The sequence below is a fragment of the Elephas maximus genome, chromosome 19 (genome assembly GCF_024166365.1).
Source record: "Elephas maximus indicus isolate mEleMax1 chromosome 19, mEleMax1 primary haplotype, whole genome shotgun sequence".
NCBI lineage: Eukaryota > Metazoa > Chordata > Mammalia > Proboscidea > Elephantidae > Elephas > Elephas maximus.
The window spans coordinates 18600764-18614528 of NC_064837.1; the positions used below are offsets into that span (position 1 = coordinate 18600764).

At 39.0% G+C, this 13765-nt stretch overlaps 1 protein-coding gene across 1 annotated transcript; it reads left to right on the forward strand.

Annotated features, from left to right (window-relative positions):
• Positions 1-2033: 2033 nt before the first annotated feature.
• On the forward strand, positions 2034-3002 carry LOC126062998 (olfactory receptor 1D2-like). Its single transcript, XM_049861078.1, has one exon. It carries the CDS (start codon positions 2034-2036, stop codon positions 3000-3002), a length of 969 nt encoding a protein of 322 aa, XP_049717035.1.
• Positions 3003-13765: the final 10763 nt, after the last annotated feature.

Below are 13765 nucleotides of genomic sequence, written 5' to 3' on the forward strand. Positions count from 1 at the left end.
ATCCTGACACCCTGTTCATCTTCATGTAGTCCAGCTTCTGGAATTATTTGTTTAACCTACAGATTGAATAAATATAGTGAAAGGATACAACCCTGACACACACCTTTCCTGACTTTAGACCACACGATATCCCCTTGTTCTGTTCGAATGACTGCCTCTTGCTCTAAGTATAGGTTCCTCATGAGCACGATTCTTTGCAATGTTATCCATACTTTGTTATGATCCACAGAGTTGATGATCTTTGCATAGTCAATAAAAAGCAGGTAAACATCTTTCTGGTATTCTTTGATTTCAGCCGGGATCCATCTGACATCAGCAATGATATCCCTCATTCCACATCCTCTTCTGAATCAGGCCTGAATTTCTGGCAGCCCCCTGTTGCTATACTGCTGCAGCTGCTTTTGAATGATCTTCGGCAAAAAATTTTACTTGCGTGTAATATTAATGATATTGTTCGATAATTTCTGCATTTGGTTGGATCACATTTCTTGGGAATAGGCATAAATATGAATCTCTTCCAGTTGGTTAGCCAGGTAGCTGTCTTCCAAATTGCTTGCCGTAGACGAATGTGCACTTCCAGTGTTGCATCCATTTGTTGAAATATATCGGTTGGCATTCCATCAATTCCTGGAGCCTTGTTTTTCATCAATGCTGTCGGTGTAGCTTGGACTTCTTCCTTCAGTACCATCATTTCTTGATCATACACTACCTCCTGAAATGGTTGAATGTCGACCAATTCTTTTTGGTATAGTGACTCTTTCTGCACGTGGAAATCCAATTTTCCCTACACCATTTGTTGAAGAGATTGTTCCTTCCCCACTGAATGGATTTAGTACCCTGGTCAAAAATCAGTTGACCATAAATGTATGGATTTATTTCTGGGCTTTCATTTCTATTCCATTGGTCTGTGTGACTATCATTAATCCAGCACCAGGTTATTTTGATTACTATAGCTGTATTGTGTGTTTTGAAATCGGGAAATGTCAAGCATCCTACTTGGTTCTTCTTCTTTAAGATTGTTTTGGCGATTTGGGGCCTCTTGCCTTTCCATATAAAGTTGAAGATTAGTGTCTCCCTTTTTTAACATCTTAATGCATAGATTATTTGGTTGGTAATGTTGGTGGATTGTTTCCCATTATATTTTAACCTGATTTCCTTGATTATTATTTATACCTCAGACTAATGGGCACTATTTATTGAGTTCTCACTGCATGCCAGCTCTTGTGTTAAGCATTTTATTACTTAATTTTATCTTCACACTCTATCCAGTTTTCACATGAAACTGAGTTGCAAAGTGCTCAAATAAACTGCCTGAGGATTTATAGATAATAGGTGGCAGAGCTCAGACTTAAATTCAAGCATTCTGACAGCACAGGCTTAATCTTTGCATTATGTGGCTGAAACCGGGAATGCTTTTAGTTTGTGGTTTATTTATTTTGTTATTGGGCACTTCACTGAATTCCCTTTTTATTTCTATTAGTGTTCCGTTTGATTACCTTAGGTTTTCTAGATAGGGCATCATATCAGCAAATAATGATAATCTTTCCTGTTTCTTTGCAGGATGTTTACTTCCCCCTTCAGTCCAACTGTACAATATACATTTCTTAGAATGCATATACCTACTTTAAATATAATTTTAAAATCTATACAAGATTGTAATATGTAAAAGGCAATCTGTAATCTTTAAACACTTCCACATATATAGTAAGATGATAGGATTAAAATAAGATATAGACTTTGATCCTATAATATTGAATATGCCCGACTAGAAGTTGCTGTTGTTTTTGCTGTTAGGTGCTGTCCAGTCAGCTCTGACTCACCGTGACCTTATGTACAACAGAACAAAACACAGCCCGGTATTGCTAAAAAGATTAAATTGCATAAAGAATTTCCATGTTACTTTTTTGGCTCTGTTAATTGTTGCTTATTTGAAAAATACATAAAGTCTAGATTAAGACATTTTTAATGTTAAGGAAACTTGATCTTGCTTACCTGAATGTCCTTAGTAAATTGAAAGCACTCGGTCTTTGTTGATGCTAGTGTTGCAGACTACTGGAGAAATGGATGGAGACAACCAGACCGAGGCTTCCAAGTTCCTGCTAGTTGGGCTTTCGGAGAAGCCCGACCAGCAACGAATCCTATTTTGGATGTTCCTGTCCATGTACCTGGTCACAGTGATGGGGAATGTGCTCATCATCCTGGCCATCAGCTCTGACTCCTGCCTGCACACTCCCATGTATATCTTCCTGGTCAATCTGTCCTTCACCGACCTCTTCTTCGTCACCAATACAATCCCCAAGATGCTGGTGAACCTTCAGTCCCAGAACAAAGCCATCTCCTACGCAGGGTGCCTGACGCAACTCTACTTCCTGATCTCCTTGGTGACACTGGACAACCTCATCCTGGCTGCAATGGCTTACGACCACTATGTGGCCATTTGCCGCCCCCTCTACTACACCACAGTCATGAGCCCTGGCCTCTGTATCTTAATCCTGGCCTTGTGTTGGGTCCTCTCTGTCCTCTATGGCCTCATCCTCACCCTCCTTATGACCAGGGTGAGCTTCTGTGGGTCCCGGAAGATCCACTATATTTTCTGTGAGATGTACATCCTGCTCAGGCTTGCGTGTTCCAACACCCAGGTCAATCACACAGTGCTGATCACCACTGGCTGCTTCATCTTCCTCACTCCCTATGGGTTAATGATTGTGTCCTATGTCCAGATTGTCAGAGCCATCCTCCAAATAACCTCAGTGACTGGGAAATACAAAGCCTTCTCTACCTGTGCTTCCCATCTAGTTGTGGTGTCTCTCTTCTATGGGACACTTGGTATGGTATATTTGCAGCCTCTCCACACCTACTCCATGAAGGACTCAGTGGCCACAGTGATGTGTGCTGTGGTAACACCCATGATGAACCCTTTCATCTACAGCCTGAGGAACAAGGATATGCATGGGGCTCTCAGAAAACTCTTCTTAGGGAAAGTATTTCAGGGGTTGACATAGGGTAAGTTTTTAAAGAGGGAATTTAAATAGAGATTGGGAATTCCTCCATATCCAAGGCATTAACCTGTGAAGTACACAGGGTGATTAGGACATAAATTCAGCTCAAAATGAGCTTATAGATCTGTGGTAAAGAAAAGATACGTATGTGTAACCCAAAGTCCCCCACATTTCACCTGCCTGGTCCATAAATAAGACCATATTTTTTTTAACAGTAATGCCAGAACTTTGCAGGATCAAATCTTTCAACTCACCTGTCCACAGGAACACAGAGTCAACATCTCATCCTTATCAAAATATACACAATCATAGCCTATGGGAGGGAGGCTGTTTCTCATGTTCTTGAGCACACGTGCACTCATATTCCTGAGCTCTGGCCTTCTCTAAGAAGCCTGTGGCCTGCAAGTCATTGGGAGATGGTCCCCTGGGTGAGTTGTCTTTCCTGAGGCTCTGCCAGGCACAGCTCCCACTGCTTCAATGCAGTGGAAAGTGTGGGGGATCTGAATAGCATGGTTGACAGATAGGATCTAGACTTACGTGGAGTTATACATCCTACAATTGGAAAGTGAATATTTTTCTAAGGCACACGTTGAACATTTGCAGAAATTAACCATGTACTGGCCATAAAGAACACCTCAACAAATTTCAAGGAATATATGGGCCAAGCATAGTCTCTGATCACAACTGGTCAATTGGTTTGGGAGTTAATAACAGAAAGCTTAATGGAGAATCCCCAAATGTTTGGACATTGAGAAGCATGCTGCTCAATAATTCAAGGATAGAAAAGAAATAAAATGGGAATATCTAGAACTGAGTGATAATAAAGACACTGTATGTTAAAACTTGTAGGACATTGTCTTAGTCATCTAGAGCTGCTGTAGCAGAAATACTGCAAGTGGATGGCTTTAACAAGAAGAAATTTATTTTCTCAAAGTCTCGTAGGCTAGAAGTCCAAATTCAGGGCATTGGTTCCAGGGAAAGGCTTTCTCTCTCTGTCAGCTGTGGAGGAAAGTCCTTGTCATTGACCCTCCCCTGGACTAGGAGTTTCTCCACACAGGAATCCCGGGTCCAAAGGACATGCTCTGTTCCTGGCACTGTTTTCTTGGTGGTACGAGGTTCCCAACTCTCTGCTTGCTTCCCTTTCCTTTCCTCTCTTGTAAGATAAAAGGTGGTGCAGGCCACACTCCAGGGAAACTCCCTTTACATTGGATCAAGGATATGACCTTAGTAAGGGTGTCACAATCCTATCCTAATCATTTTTAACATAAACAATCACAAAATGGAGGACAACCACATAGTACTGGCAATCACGACCTAAAAAAATTGACACATATTTTGGGGGGACACAATTCAATCCATGACAGACATTGCAAGCATGGTGCTATGAGGGAAATTACAGCCTTAATTGTATTAGAAAGACATGAAGCATCGTGTTTATTGAGCTACATACTCATCTTAAGATTCTGGAACAAATAAACAATGAAATGACCCCAGGGAACATAGAAGGAAAGAGATTAAGAAATTGGAAGTAGAAATCAATGAAATGGAAAATAAAAATATAACAGAGAGAATGAAAAAAGCCAAAGGCTGGTTCATAGGAAAAAATAACAAAGCAGAAATACACCTGGAACACTGACCAAAGGAAGAAGAGAAAAAACATAAACAAATAATACAATGAGAATTAAAAAAGAGAGAGATAAAATCAAGATTAGAAAGATTACAAGAGAATATTGCCAACATCCATATACAAACTATTTCAAAGATTTCAACAAAATAAATGAATCCCTGAAAAAATGTGACTTGCCAGAGCTGACTGAAGAAAAAATGGAAACTTTAAATAGTCCTATAACTATTAGAAAAATTAAAGGAGTTTCATTTTATATATAAATAAAACTGAAACCCGTTGTCATTGAGTCAATTCTGACTCGTAATGAACCTATAGGACAGAGTAGAACTGCCCCAAATAGTTTCCAAACAACAGCTGGTGGATTTAAACTACTGACCTTTTGGTTGGTAGCCAAACGCTTAACCACTGTGTCACCAATACAAAGGGTTTTACAAGCATGTTTCAGCAAATTATGAATCATCTAATTTTTTTACAAATTTTTCCAAAGAATGGAAAAGAAATAAAACTTCCCAATTCATTTTATTTCGAGCAGAAAAAGAATTCAAGAAATGAAAAGTCCAGGGGTTAATTTCACTGAAGACTATAAATATAGAAATCTTAAAAAAAAAAAAAAAAGGAGGGGGGCAAGTGGAGTGGGGGGAAGAATGAGGAGTTTAAAAAGTAAAAAAAGAAAAAAAAAGGTTGATAATACCCAATGTTGGTTATGGTTTAGGGAAACAGCCATTTTAATGCACCAATGGTTGGCATACAAATTTGTAGTTATTTTTAGAACAATTTGGCAATATCATACAAAAGTTTAAATATATACACCCTTTGATCTTTTGATCTAGTAATTACATAGCTCTGAATTTGCCCCCATGGATAGATATACAAAAGTATCCTAGATAAACAAACAAGGCTGTTCCTTATATCTTATTTATAATGACAGCAAAACTGGAAATGATCTAATTTCAACATTAGAGGACTGTTTAAATAAATTATGACACAGCCATAAAATGGAATCTATGCAGCCATTAAAATAATAAGTAAATCTATGTGCATTCATATGAAAAGACTTCAAACAGATTTTGAGAAGTTAAAAAAGCACAGTTTAGTATACTGTGCATAGTATAATCCCTTTTCCCTAAGGAAGAATATACATGCAAGCAAAAAAGAAAAGAAAAAAACTAGCACTGTCAAGATTTGATGTAGTATCAAAGAAAAATAATCACAATTAACTTTTCCAATCACATATCTGTATAAGGCTGGATTTCTTTCATATACTTCAACCAAAATAACATTTCACAACGAAATAAGTGCTGAAGCTGGTATCAGACTCCAGCTATCTTCTATCAAGTCACACATCAAAACGATTTGGAAAAGAGAATGTAAAACAATGGCATTCTTCTCACAAAATTTTTGTTTGATTTGGAAAACATACTTTTTAATAAAAATTTGTCTAATGATAACATGTAATGGATGAATTATTGTTCTAATTAATAAGTATTTTTAAAATATCTAATATGGTAAGATATATAGATATAAGTCACATAAACAAAAGCTTTTTGAGGTCCTCAATAATTTTGAGTGTAAATGCATCCTGAGACTAAAAGTTTCAGAATGGTTCTCTTAAAGTACAAACATATTTGAAAATGATTCACATCAAATTCAGAAAAATGGTTCCTTTGAGGAGGAGGATAGAGTGGAGGAAAGAAAAGGGGATAGCACTTTAGTGATATCATTAATATTTTAAATGTTTTTCAAGAGAGAGAAGAGACAAAAGAAGGTAATAAATTAATACTGTTTAATTTCTGTAGTGGGTATGTACCTGCCTAAGACTATTTTCATATTTTGTTGCATGCTTGAAATTATTCATAACTAATATTTTCAATTTTTAAATGACCTGAAAGTTTGATTTGCAATTAGGTTTGGGTAAGGAAACTTCTTAAAAAATTGAGATGCCTGATAAGACCTGAAATGGCCAATTTGAGGACTAGGTGTGTTTCCTTGCTGGTCCTGTTTTCACCCTAGTGGCAGCAATCTTCTATGCTGTTTCTAAGAAAGGAATGTCTGGTAATGATGATGTAACTACACTGCAACTCCCCTAAGGGAGGAATGTCTGGTAATGATGACATAAGTACACTAAGACCCCCTCCCATCACATACCCTTGTAACTACCACACTGTAACCAACCTAAGAAGTCCTGCCTTAAAAGTTACTGATACAGGAAATACTGCCTTGTAATGATCTACTACCAAATAATGTCTTTTGATGATCTAAGCCTGTAATTACTAACCAAGTAATAACTTTCAATGATCTAAATTTGCAAATATCAATCAAGTAATGTGCTTCATATCCTTCGTGCCTTCCTGTCTTAGTTATGTAGTGCTGCTATAACAGAAATACCACAAGTGGATGCTTTAACAAAGAGAAATTTATTCTGTCACAGTCTAGGAGGCTAGAAATCCTAATTTAGCCTGCCAGCTCCAGGGGAAGGCTTTCTCTCTCACTGGCTCTGCAGAAAGGTCCTTGTCATCAAGCTTCTCAGTGTACAGACCCCGGGTCTGAAGGACACACTACGCTCCTGGTGCTTCTTTCTTCGTGGTATGAGGTCCCTTTGCCTGTCTGCTCACTCCTCTCTTTTTTATCTCAAAAGAGATTGGCTTAAATTGTAGATTGATCTTGTAGATTGAGTTTACCTAACTGCCACTAATCCCATACCTCAACAACATCATAGAGATAGGATTTACAACACATAGGGAAATCACATCAGAAGACAAAATGGTGGACAACCACACAACACTGGGAATCATGACTTGCCAAGTCAGATACTTTGGGGGGACACAAACATCACTGCTGAGTCACCATATTGGATTACTGGATTCCATCACATGGAATTTAGTCTATCCCCTACTTGAGCTGATTTTATATTTTCAGTAATCTCTCAAATTTACATTAATCAGAGTACAGATGGTTACTGTATGACATTTAATGGTATAGTTGGCATGATTTCTGAAGGAATATTATCCTCTGTATTCCTAAGAAGTTGCAGAGCTGACTTGCCCTGGTACCAGCGAGGACCCTTTGTATCCAGACCACCTCCCTAAATTCGGTGGGTTCGCTGGAAGTAAGCCTCTCAGATCGAAGCCTCATCTTATTGTGAAGATAGTTCTTTGAGGGATTTATTGGCTATCTTTTCTGTATACTTCCATTTTCTGCTCATTTCCTGAGCATCTTGCTCCATTCATTACCAAATTAAGTTTGGCGGGGCTGCCATCTCATGGCCAGTCTATTTTACTGAACTCCCTTTTCTTTCTGGTGCACTGTAAGGTTTTCATGCACGTTTAGGTCTTTAATACTAACAAATTTCTCCATAAGATGGGGAATGCCACAACCAAGACTGAAGTAGGACCTCTTAAGGGAACTCCTGCTGATTATATGACAAGGCATTATGGCCCTGGTTCAGTTCTGTATTTAGGCCAATGGCATGCAAGCACTTATAGAAGGAAATTTAAAGAGCCAATGGGCATTGTGGGAGTTATTTCAGTTAACCAATTTGAGCTTTCTGTGCAGCAAGTAAGGGAATAAGGGCTTACAAACAAAACTAAAGTAATGGGAGGCATTTAGTAATTGGTAATTGGAAGCTTGCAAAAGAAATCATAATGATAAATTTGTCTTCTTGCCAGAGACTGTTTTAAAACAAGCTAACAGTGTCAGAGCTCTGTAACCTCGATGACTACTTACCTGGCAGAAAACCCTATACACTCTTTTTCTCAAAATGACTCCCTTTCCCAAATTGGCTTCCTTTCCTAAAATGCTGAAGTCCCCAGAATCTGCACTCCAATCCCAGCCTCCAACACCTGGCTCTCTTCCTTTTATTCTGCTTTTCCAACAGTTACTCCCCTGTACCCTTCTTTACCGACCTACTCCACTGAAAACCCCCTTACTGAATCGCCATATTATCTCAAGGAACCTCTAAACCCAGCCCCAGTGCCATCAAGGAACCTCTAGAAGAAGTAAAATCCATTTGGGAAATGCCTTTTAAAATCAGATATCCTGAAGAGTCTCAGAAGCCACCACAAGTTACTTTTGCCCCTTCGTCAAAAGTGGAACTTTGTACTTTTTGTTAAGGAATTTCCCAACTCTTGTGAAGATCCTCACAAATTCACTTAAGAATTTAGGATCTTGACTGATACCTAAGAGTCTGGTCTGGCACACATATATAATGTAATAAACTCATTGATAGGGGCAGGTGATGAAAAAAGGTGAATGGGAAAAGTCTGATGGAAAACTCTACAGAATTTCTAATCATCCAGCCTAATATTTCAGGCATGAAACTAACAGCACAGGCCACAGATGTTGTCACAAATCTTACTGAAGCTATCGCAAAGTTTTCCCCCCCAAAAATAGATTGGAACGAGTTTCAGGGTTGCAAACAAAATGAAGATGAAAATGTTTATGATTACAGGGGTGTTTTGACTAAACTGTTTGAAGAACACTCCAGTTTAAAGCTAGAAGGGTCTGGATCCCATATTGCTTTCAATGCCCTTTTGCCACTGGCCTCCATTCAGAGCTCGCAGAGTTAGTCCATTGCCACAAATTAGATTGGATAAATGAAAACCCTTCACAGTTAGCCACTCTAGCCTATAAGTTCTCAAACTCTAAAGCAGCAGGCTAGGGAAGCTGAACAGAGAACTAAAGCTAAACAAAATCAACTTATGGCCCTGCAATTACAGTTGCAGACAGAGCTGCAAAAGAATTTTCCCATACAGGATATGACATATGCCTAAGACTGGGCCCACTAACTTGCCCTTGTTTGTTACTACTATAAAAAGACTGTACTTTTTTAAAAAAAAATTTTATTGTGCTTTAAGTGAAAGTTTATGGATCAAGTCGGACTCTCATACAAAAATTTATAAACATCTTGCTATATAGTCCTAATTGCTCTCCCCCTAATGAGACAGACTACTCCTTCCCTCCTCTATTCTGTTTTGTGTTCATTCGGCCAGCTTCTGACCCTCTCTATCCTCTCATCTCCCCTTCAGATAGTAGATCCCAGCATAGTCTCATGTGTCCATTTGATCCAAGAAGATCATTCTTCACCAGTATCATTGTCTATCCCATAGTTTAGTTCAATCCCTGTCTGAAGAGTTTGCTTCAGGAATGGTTCCTATCTTGGGTTAACAGAAGATCTGGGGACCAAGACCTCCAGGGTCATTCTAGTCTCAGTCAGACCATTATGTCTGGTCTTTTTACAAAAATTTGGGTCTACATCCCACTACTCTCCTGCTCCCTCAGGGGTTCTCTCTTGTGTTCCCTGTCAGGGCAGTCATCGGTTGTAGCTGGGCACCATCTAGCTCTTCTGGTCTCAGGCTGATGTAGTCTCTGGTTCATGTGACCTTTTCTGTCTCTTGGGCTCAGAATTACCTGTGTCTTTGGTGTTCTTCATTCTCCTTTGCTTCAGGTGGGCTGAGACCAATTGATGTATCTTAGATGGCCACTTGCTAGCATTTAAGACCGCAGACGCCACTCTCCAAAGTGGGATGCAGAATGTTTTCTTAATAGATTTTATTATGCCAATTGACTTAGATGTCCCCTGAAACCATGACCCGCAAAACCCTGCCCCTGCTTTGCTGACCTTTGAAGCATTCCGTTTATTGAGGAAACTTCTTTGCTTTTGGTTTAGTCCAGTTGTGCTGACCTCTCCCGTATTGTGTGTTGTCTTTCCCTTCACCTAAAATAGTTCTTATGTACTATCTAATTAGTGAAAACCCCTTCCTCCCCGCCCCCCGCCAGAACCATCAAAGAATATTCTCTTCTCTGTTTAAACTACTTCTTGAGCTCTTCCAAGAGTGGCCTTATACAATATTTGTCCTTATGCAGCTGACTAATTTCACTCAGCTTAATGCCTTCCAGATTCCTCCATGTTATGAAATGTTTCAGGGATTCATCATTGTTCTTTATTGATGTGTAATATTCCACTGTATGAATATACCATAATTTATTTATCCATTCATCCGTGGATGGGCACCTTGGTTGCTTCCAGCTTTTTGTTATTGGAAACAGTGCTGCAATGAACATGGGTGTACATATATCTGTTCGTGTAAAGGCTCTTATTTCTCTAGGATATATTCCAAGGAGCAGGTTTGCTGGATAGTATGGTAGTTCTATTTCTAGCTTTCTAAGGAAGTGCCAAATCGATTTCCAAAGTGGTTGTACCATTCTACATTCCCACCAGCAGTGTGTAAGTGTTCCAGTGTCTCCACAACCTCTCTAACATTTATTATTTTGTGTTTTTTTTTTTTTATTAATGCCAGCCTTGTTGGAGTGAGATGGAATCTCATTGTAGTTTTGATTTGCATTTCTCTAATAAGCCTGACCATTTTTAAAGGGAATATTTAAAACTAAAAAATAAACTGGGCAACCTAACACCAGATGTAGCCTTGAAGACAATAGAATGAAGGAGCTCTGGGGGCAAATCAGGGGCTTTTCCTATGGTAGCACTATATTCTCAGGGAGAAGCTATTATACAAACAAATGGAGAACCATGTAAATTTTTAATTGACACAGGCACTACCTTATCTGCAATGTTGTTGTTGCTGTTAGATGTCATCAAGCTAGTTCTGACTCATAGCAACCCTATGTACAACAGAATGAAACACTACCTGGTCCTGCACCATTCTCATGACCATTGTAATAAACCCCACAAATTGCAAAGGGCTTTGCCCCAGAGTAATAAAACCTCAAGAGTTGTGGTGGCTACTAATCAAGAACAGATTTTAACCTATTCCCAGCCTGTTTCTGTCTCTTTAGGTCCTATAGAGGACACGCACCCATTTTTTCTCACCTTAGATACTCCAGTAAACTTCCTAGGAAGACATCTGTTATCCAAATGGAATTGCCATATAAAATTCTCAGGAACAGGAGGAATGCTATTAGATTTATCTGAAGCCAATCAACAGATAGACTCTAAGATAAAAAACACTTTATGTAAAGAAGCCTATTTGTTATTTAAAAGCCCTCAGCTTACCACCACAAGGTCATTTATCCAATTCTATCAAATGTCTTTCTTCTGTACCTGAAAATTTGCAGGCCACTACTTCTACTAATGTTTGTTGAGTTCTGTAATTTGAACCAATTAAAATTCAAATAGCTACCCCTAAACCTTTACCTAAGTTTTTTCAATACCCTTTAGAACTAGAAGCTAAGGAAGAAACTTGTTCCTATAATTCAAGGCTTTATGGCTAAAAACATAATAATCCCTTGCACCAATGCTTGCAACGTTCTGGTTTTTCCTGTTAAGAAGCCCAACAATCAGGGCTGGTGATTTGTAAAAGACTTGCGTGCTATTAATCATGTAGTAATTCCAAGATTCCCCATAGATCCTAACCCTCACCTGCTTCTAATATTCCCCCTCCGAAGTGACTCATTTTACAGTAGTTGATCTTTGCTGCATGTTTTTGAACATTCCAATCCACCTGGAGAGTCAATATTTGCTTGCCTTCACTTGAGAGAACCAATAATTTACCTGGAATGCCATGCCCCAAGGTTTTATCAAGTCCTGCATCTAGTTTTCTCAGATTTTACATGCAGATTTACAGACCTTACAGTTCACTCAGGAGCCTACATTATTACAACATATGGATGATTTACTAGTCTGCTCTCTCAATAGGCATGTCTTACTGATAGTATCCTGTTGTTACTACATTTGGCCAGAGGAAGTCAAAACGCCTCCAGAGAAAAATTACAGTTAGCCCAACCTTTTTTTGGAATCAATTCAATGGCAATAGGGTTTTTTCTTTATTAGCATTTGGTTAAGTACTTGGGACACATTATTTCTGCAAAAGTGGTCACTATAGACCCCAAAAGAAAAAAGACCATTTTAGCTAACCCTGTCCCTATTGCCAAGAAAAAGTTAAGAGGATTTCTAGGACTCTGCAGCTATTGCAGAACTTGGATACATAATTTTCCTTTGCAGGCTCGACCTCTTTACCATTTGCTAAACTGTTCAGAGCCTGACCCCTTCCAGCTCTCTGAGAATGGACAAAAGGCCATAGCTCAACTAAAAGAAGCATTAATCAACACTCCTATTCTTGGGTTTCCTAATTATGATTTAGACTTTCTTCTTTTTTGTCCATGAGATTTCTGGGAATGCCCTGGGAATGCCCTAGGAATCCTCACTCACAAACACAAGGGACAACAGAGACCCATTGGTTATTATAGCATCCAGCTGGACCCCATTACAAGGGACTAACCCTCTTGCCTTAGAGCAGTAGCTACAACTGCTAGGCTAGTTAAGACCACAGCAGATATTGTTTTAGGAAATTTTCTTGGCATTTATGTTCCTCATGCAAGGTCAGTCATTTTAAATTCAACAGTTACTTAGTAGCGGTTGGCCTGCAGGCTGATTGCTTATCAAATTCTCCTTTTGACTACTTTATAATACTTAGTTACATACTGTAACCTCTCTGAATCCAACTACATTGTTACCTTTACCTAATAATGACCATCCATCCCATGATTGCTTAAATCTTGCTGAACAACTTTCGTCTTCTATGTCAGAAACCTTGTTATCGAATCCTGCTTTAGTTCTATTTGTTGATGGGTCATATTTAAAGCCTGAAGCTACTGGATCTCATTACCAGGGAGAATATACTGAGACTACCTCAACTGAAGCTCTGGTGGTGAAGTGGCTAAGAGCTCAGGCTGCTAATTAAAATGTCGGCAGTTGGAAAACACCAGCCACTCCTTGGAAACCCTACAGAGCAGTTCTACTCTGTCCTATAGTGTGCTATGAGTTGGAATCAACTCAAAGACACACAACAACCTCATCCAAGGTCCTCAAAAGTGATGTCCTCCCTGAAGTCACTTCACCTCATCAAGCTGAATTAATTGCACTCAAGAGCTTGCAAACTGTCTTCTGGACAGCGAGTAAATATTTTACTGGTTCTAGATCTGTTTTCGGAGTTACTTATGATTTGCAATGTTATGGAAACAAAAACCCAAATTAAAAACGATCCTTTAGTAGCAGACCTCTTAGAAGCCCTTCTGCTCCCCTCTGAAATTTCTCTAGTTATTGTCCATGCCCACTCTCATGGATTGAATTGTGTCTGCCAAATATGTGTGTCAACTTGGCTAGGCCGTGATTCCCAGTATTGTG

Bases quoted from the DNA above. Each gene is read 5' to 3' on its own strand.
- LOC126062998 (XM_049861078.1), top strand. From the start codon at position 2,034: ATGCTAGTGTTGCAGACTACTGGAGAAATGGATGGAGACAACCAGACC.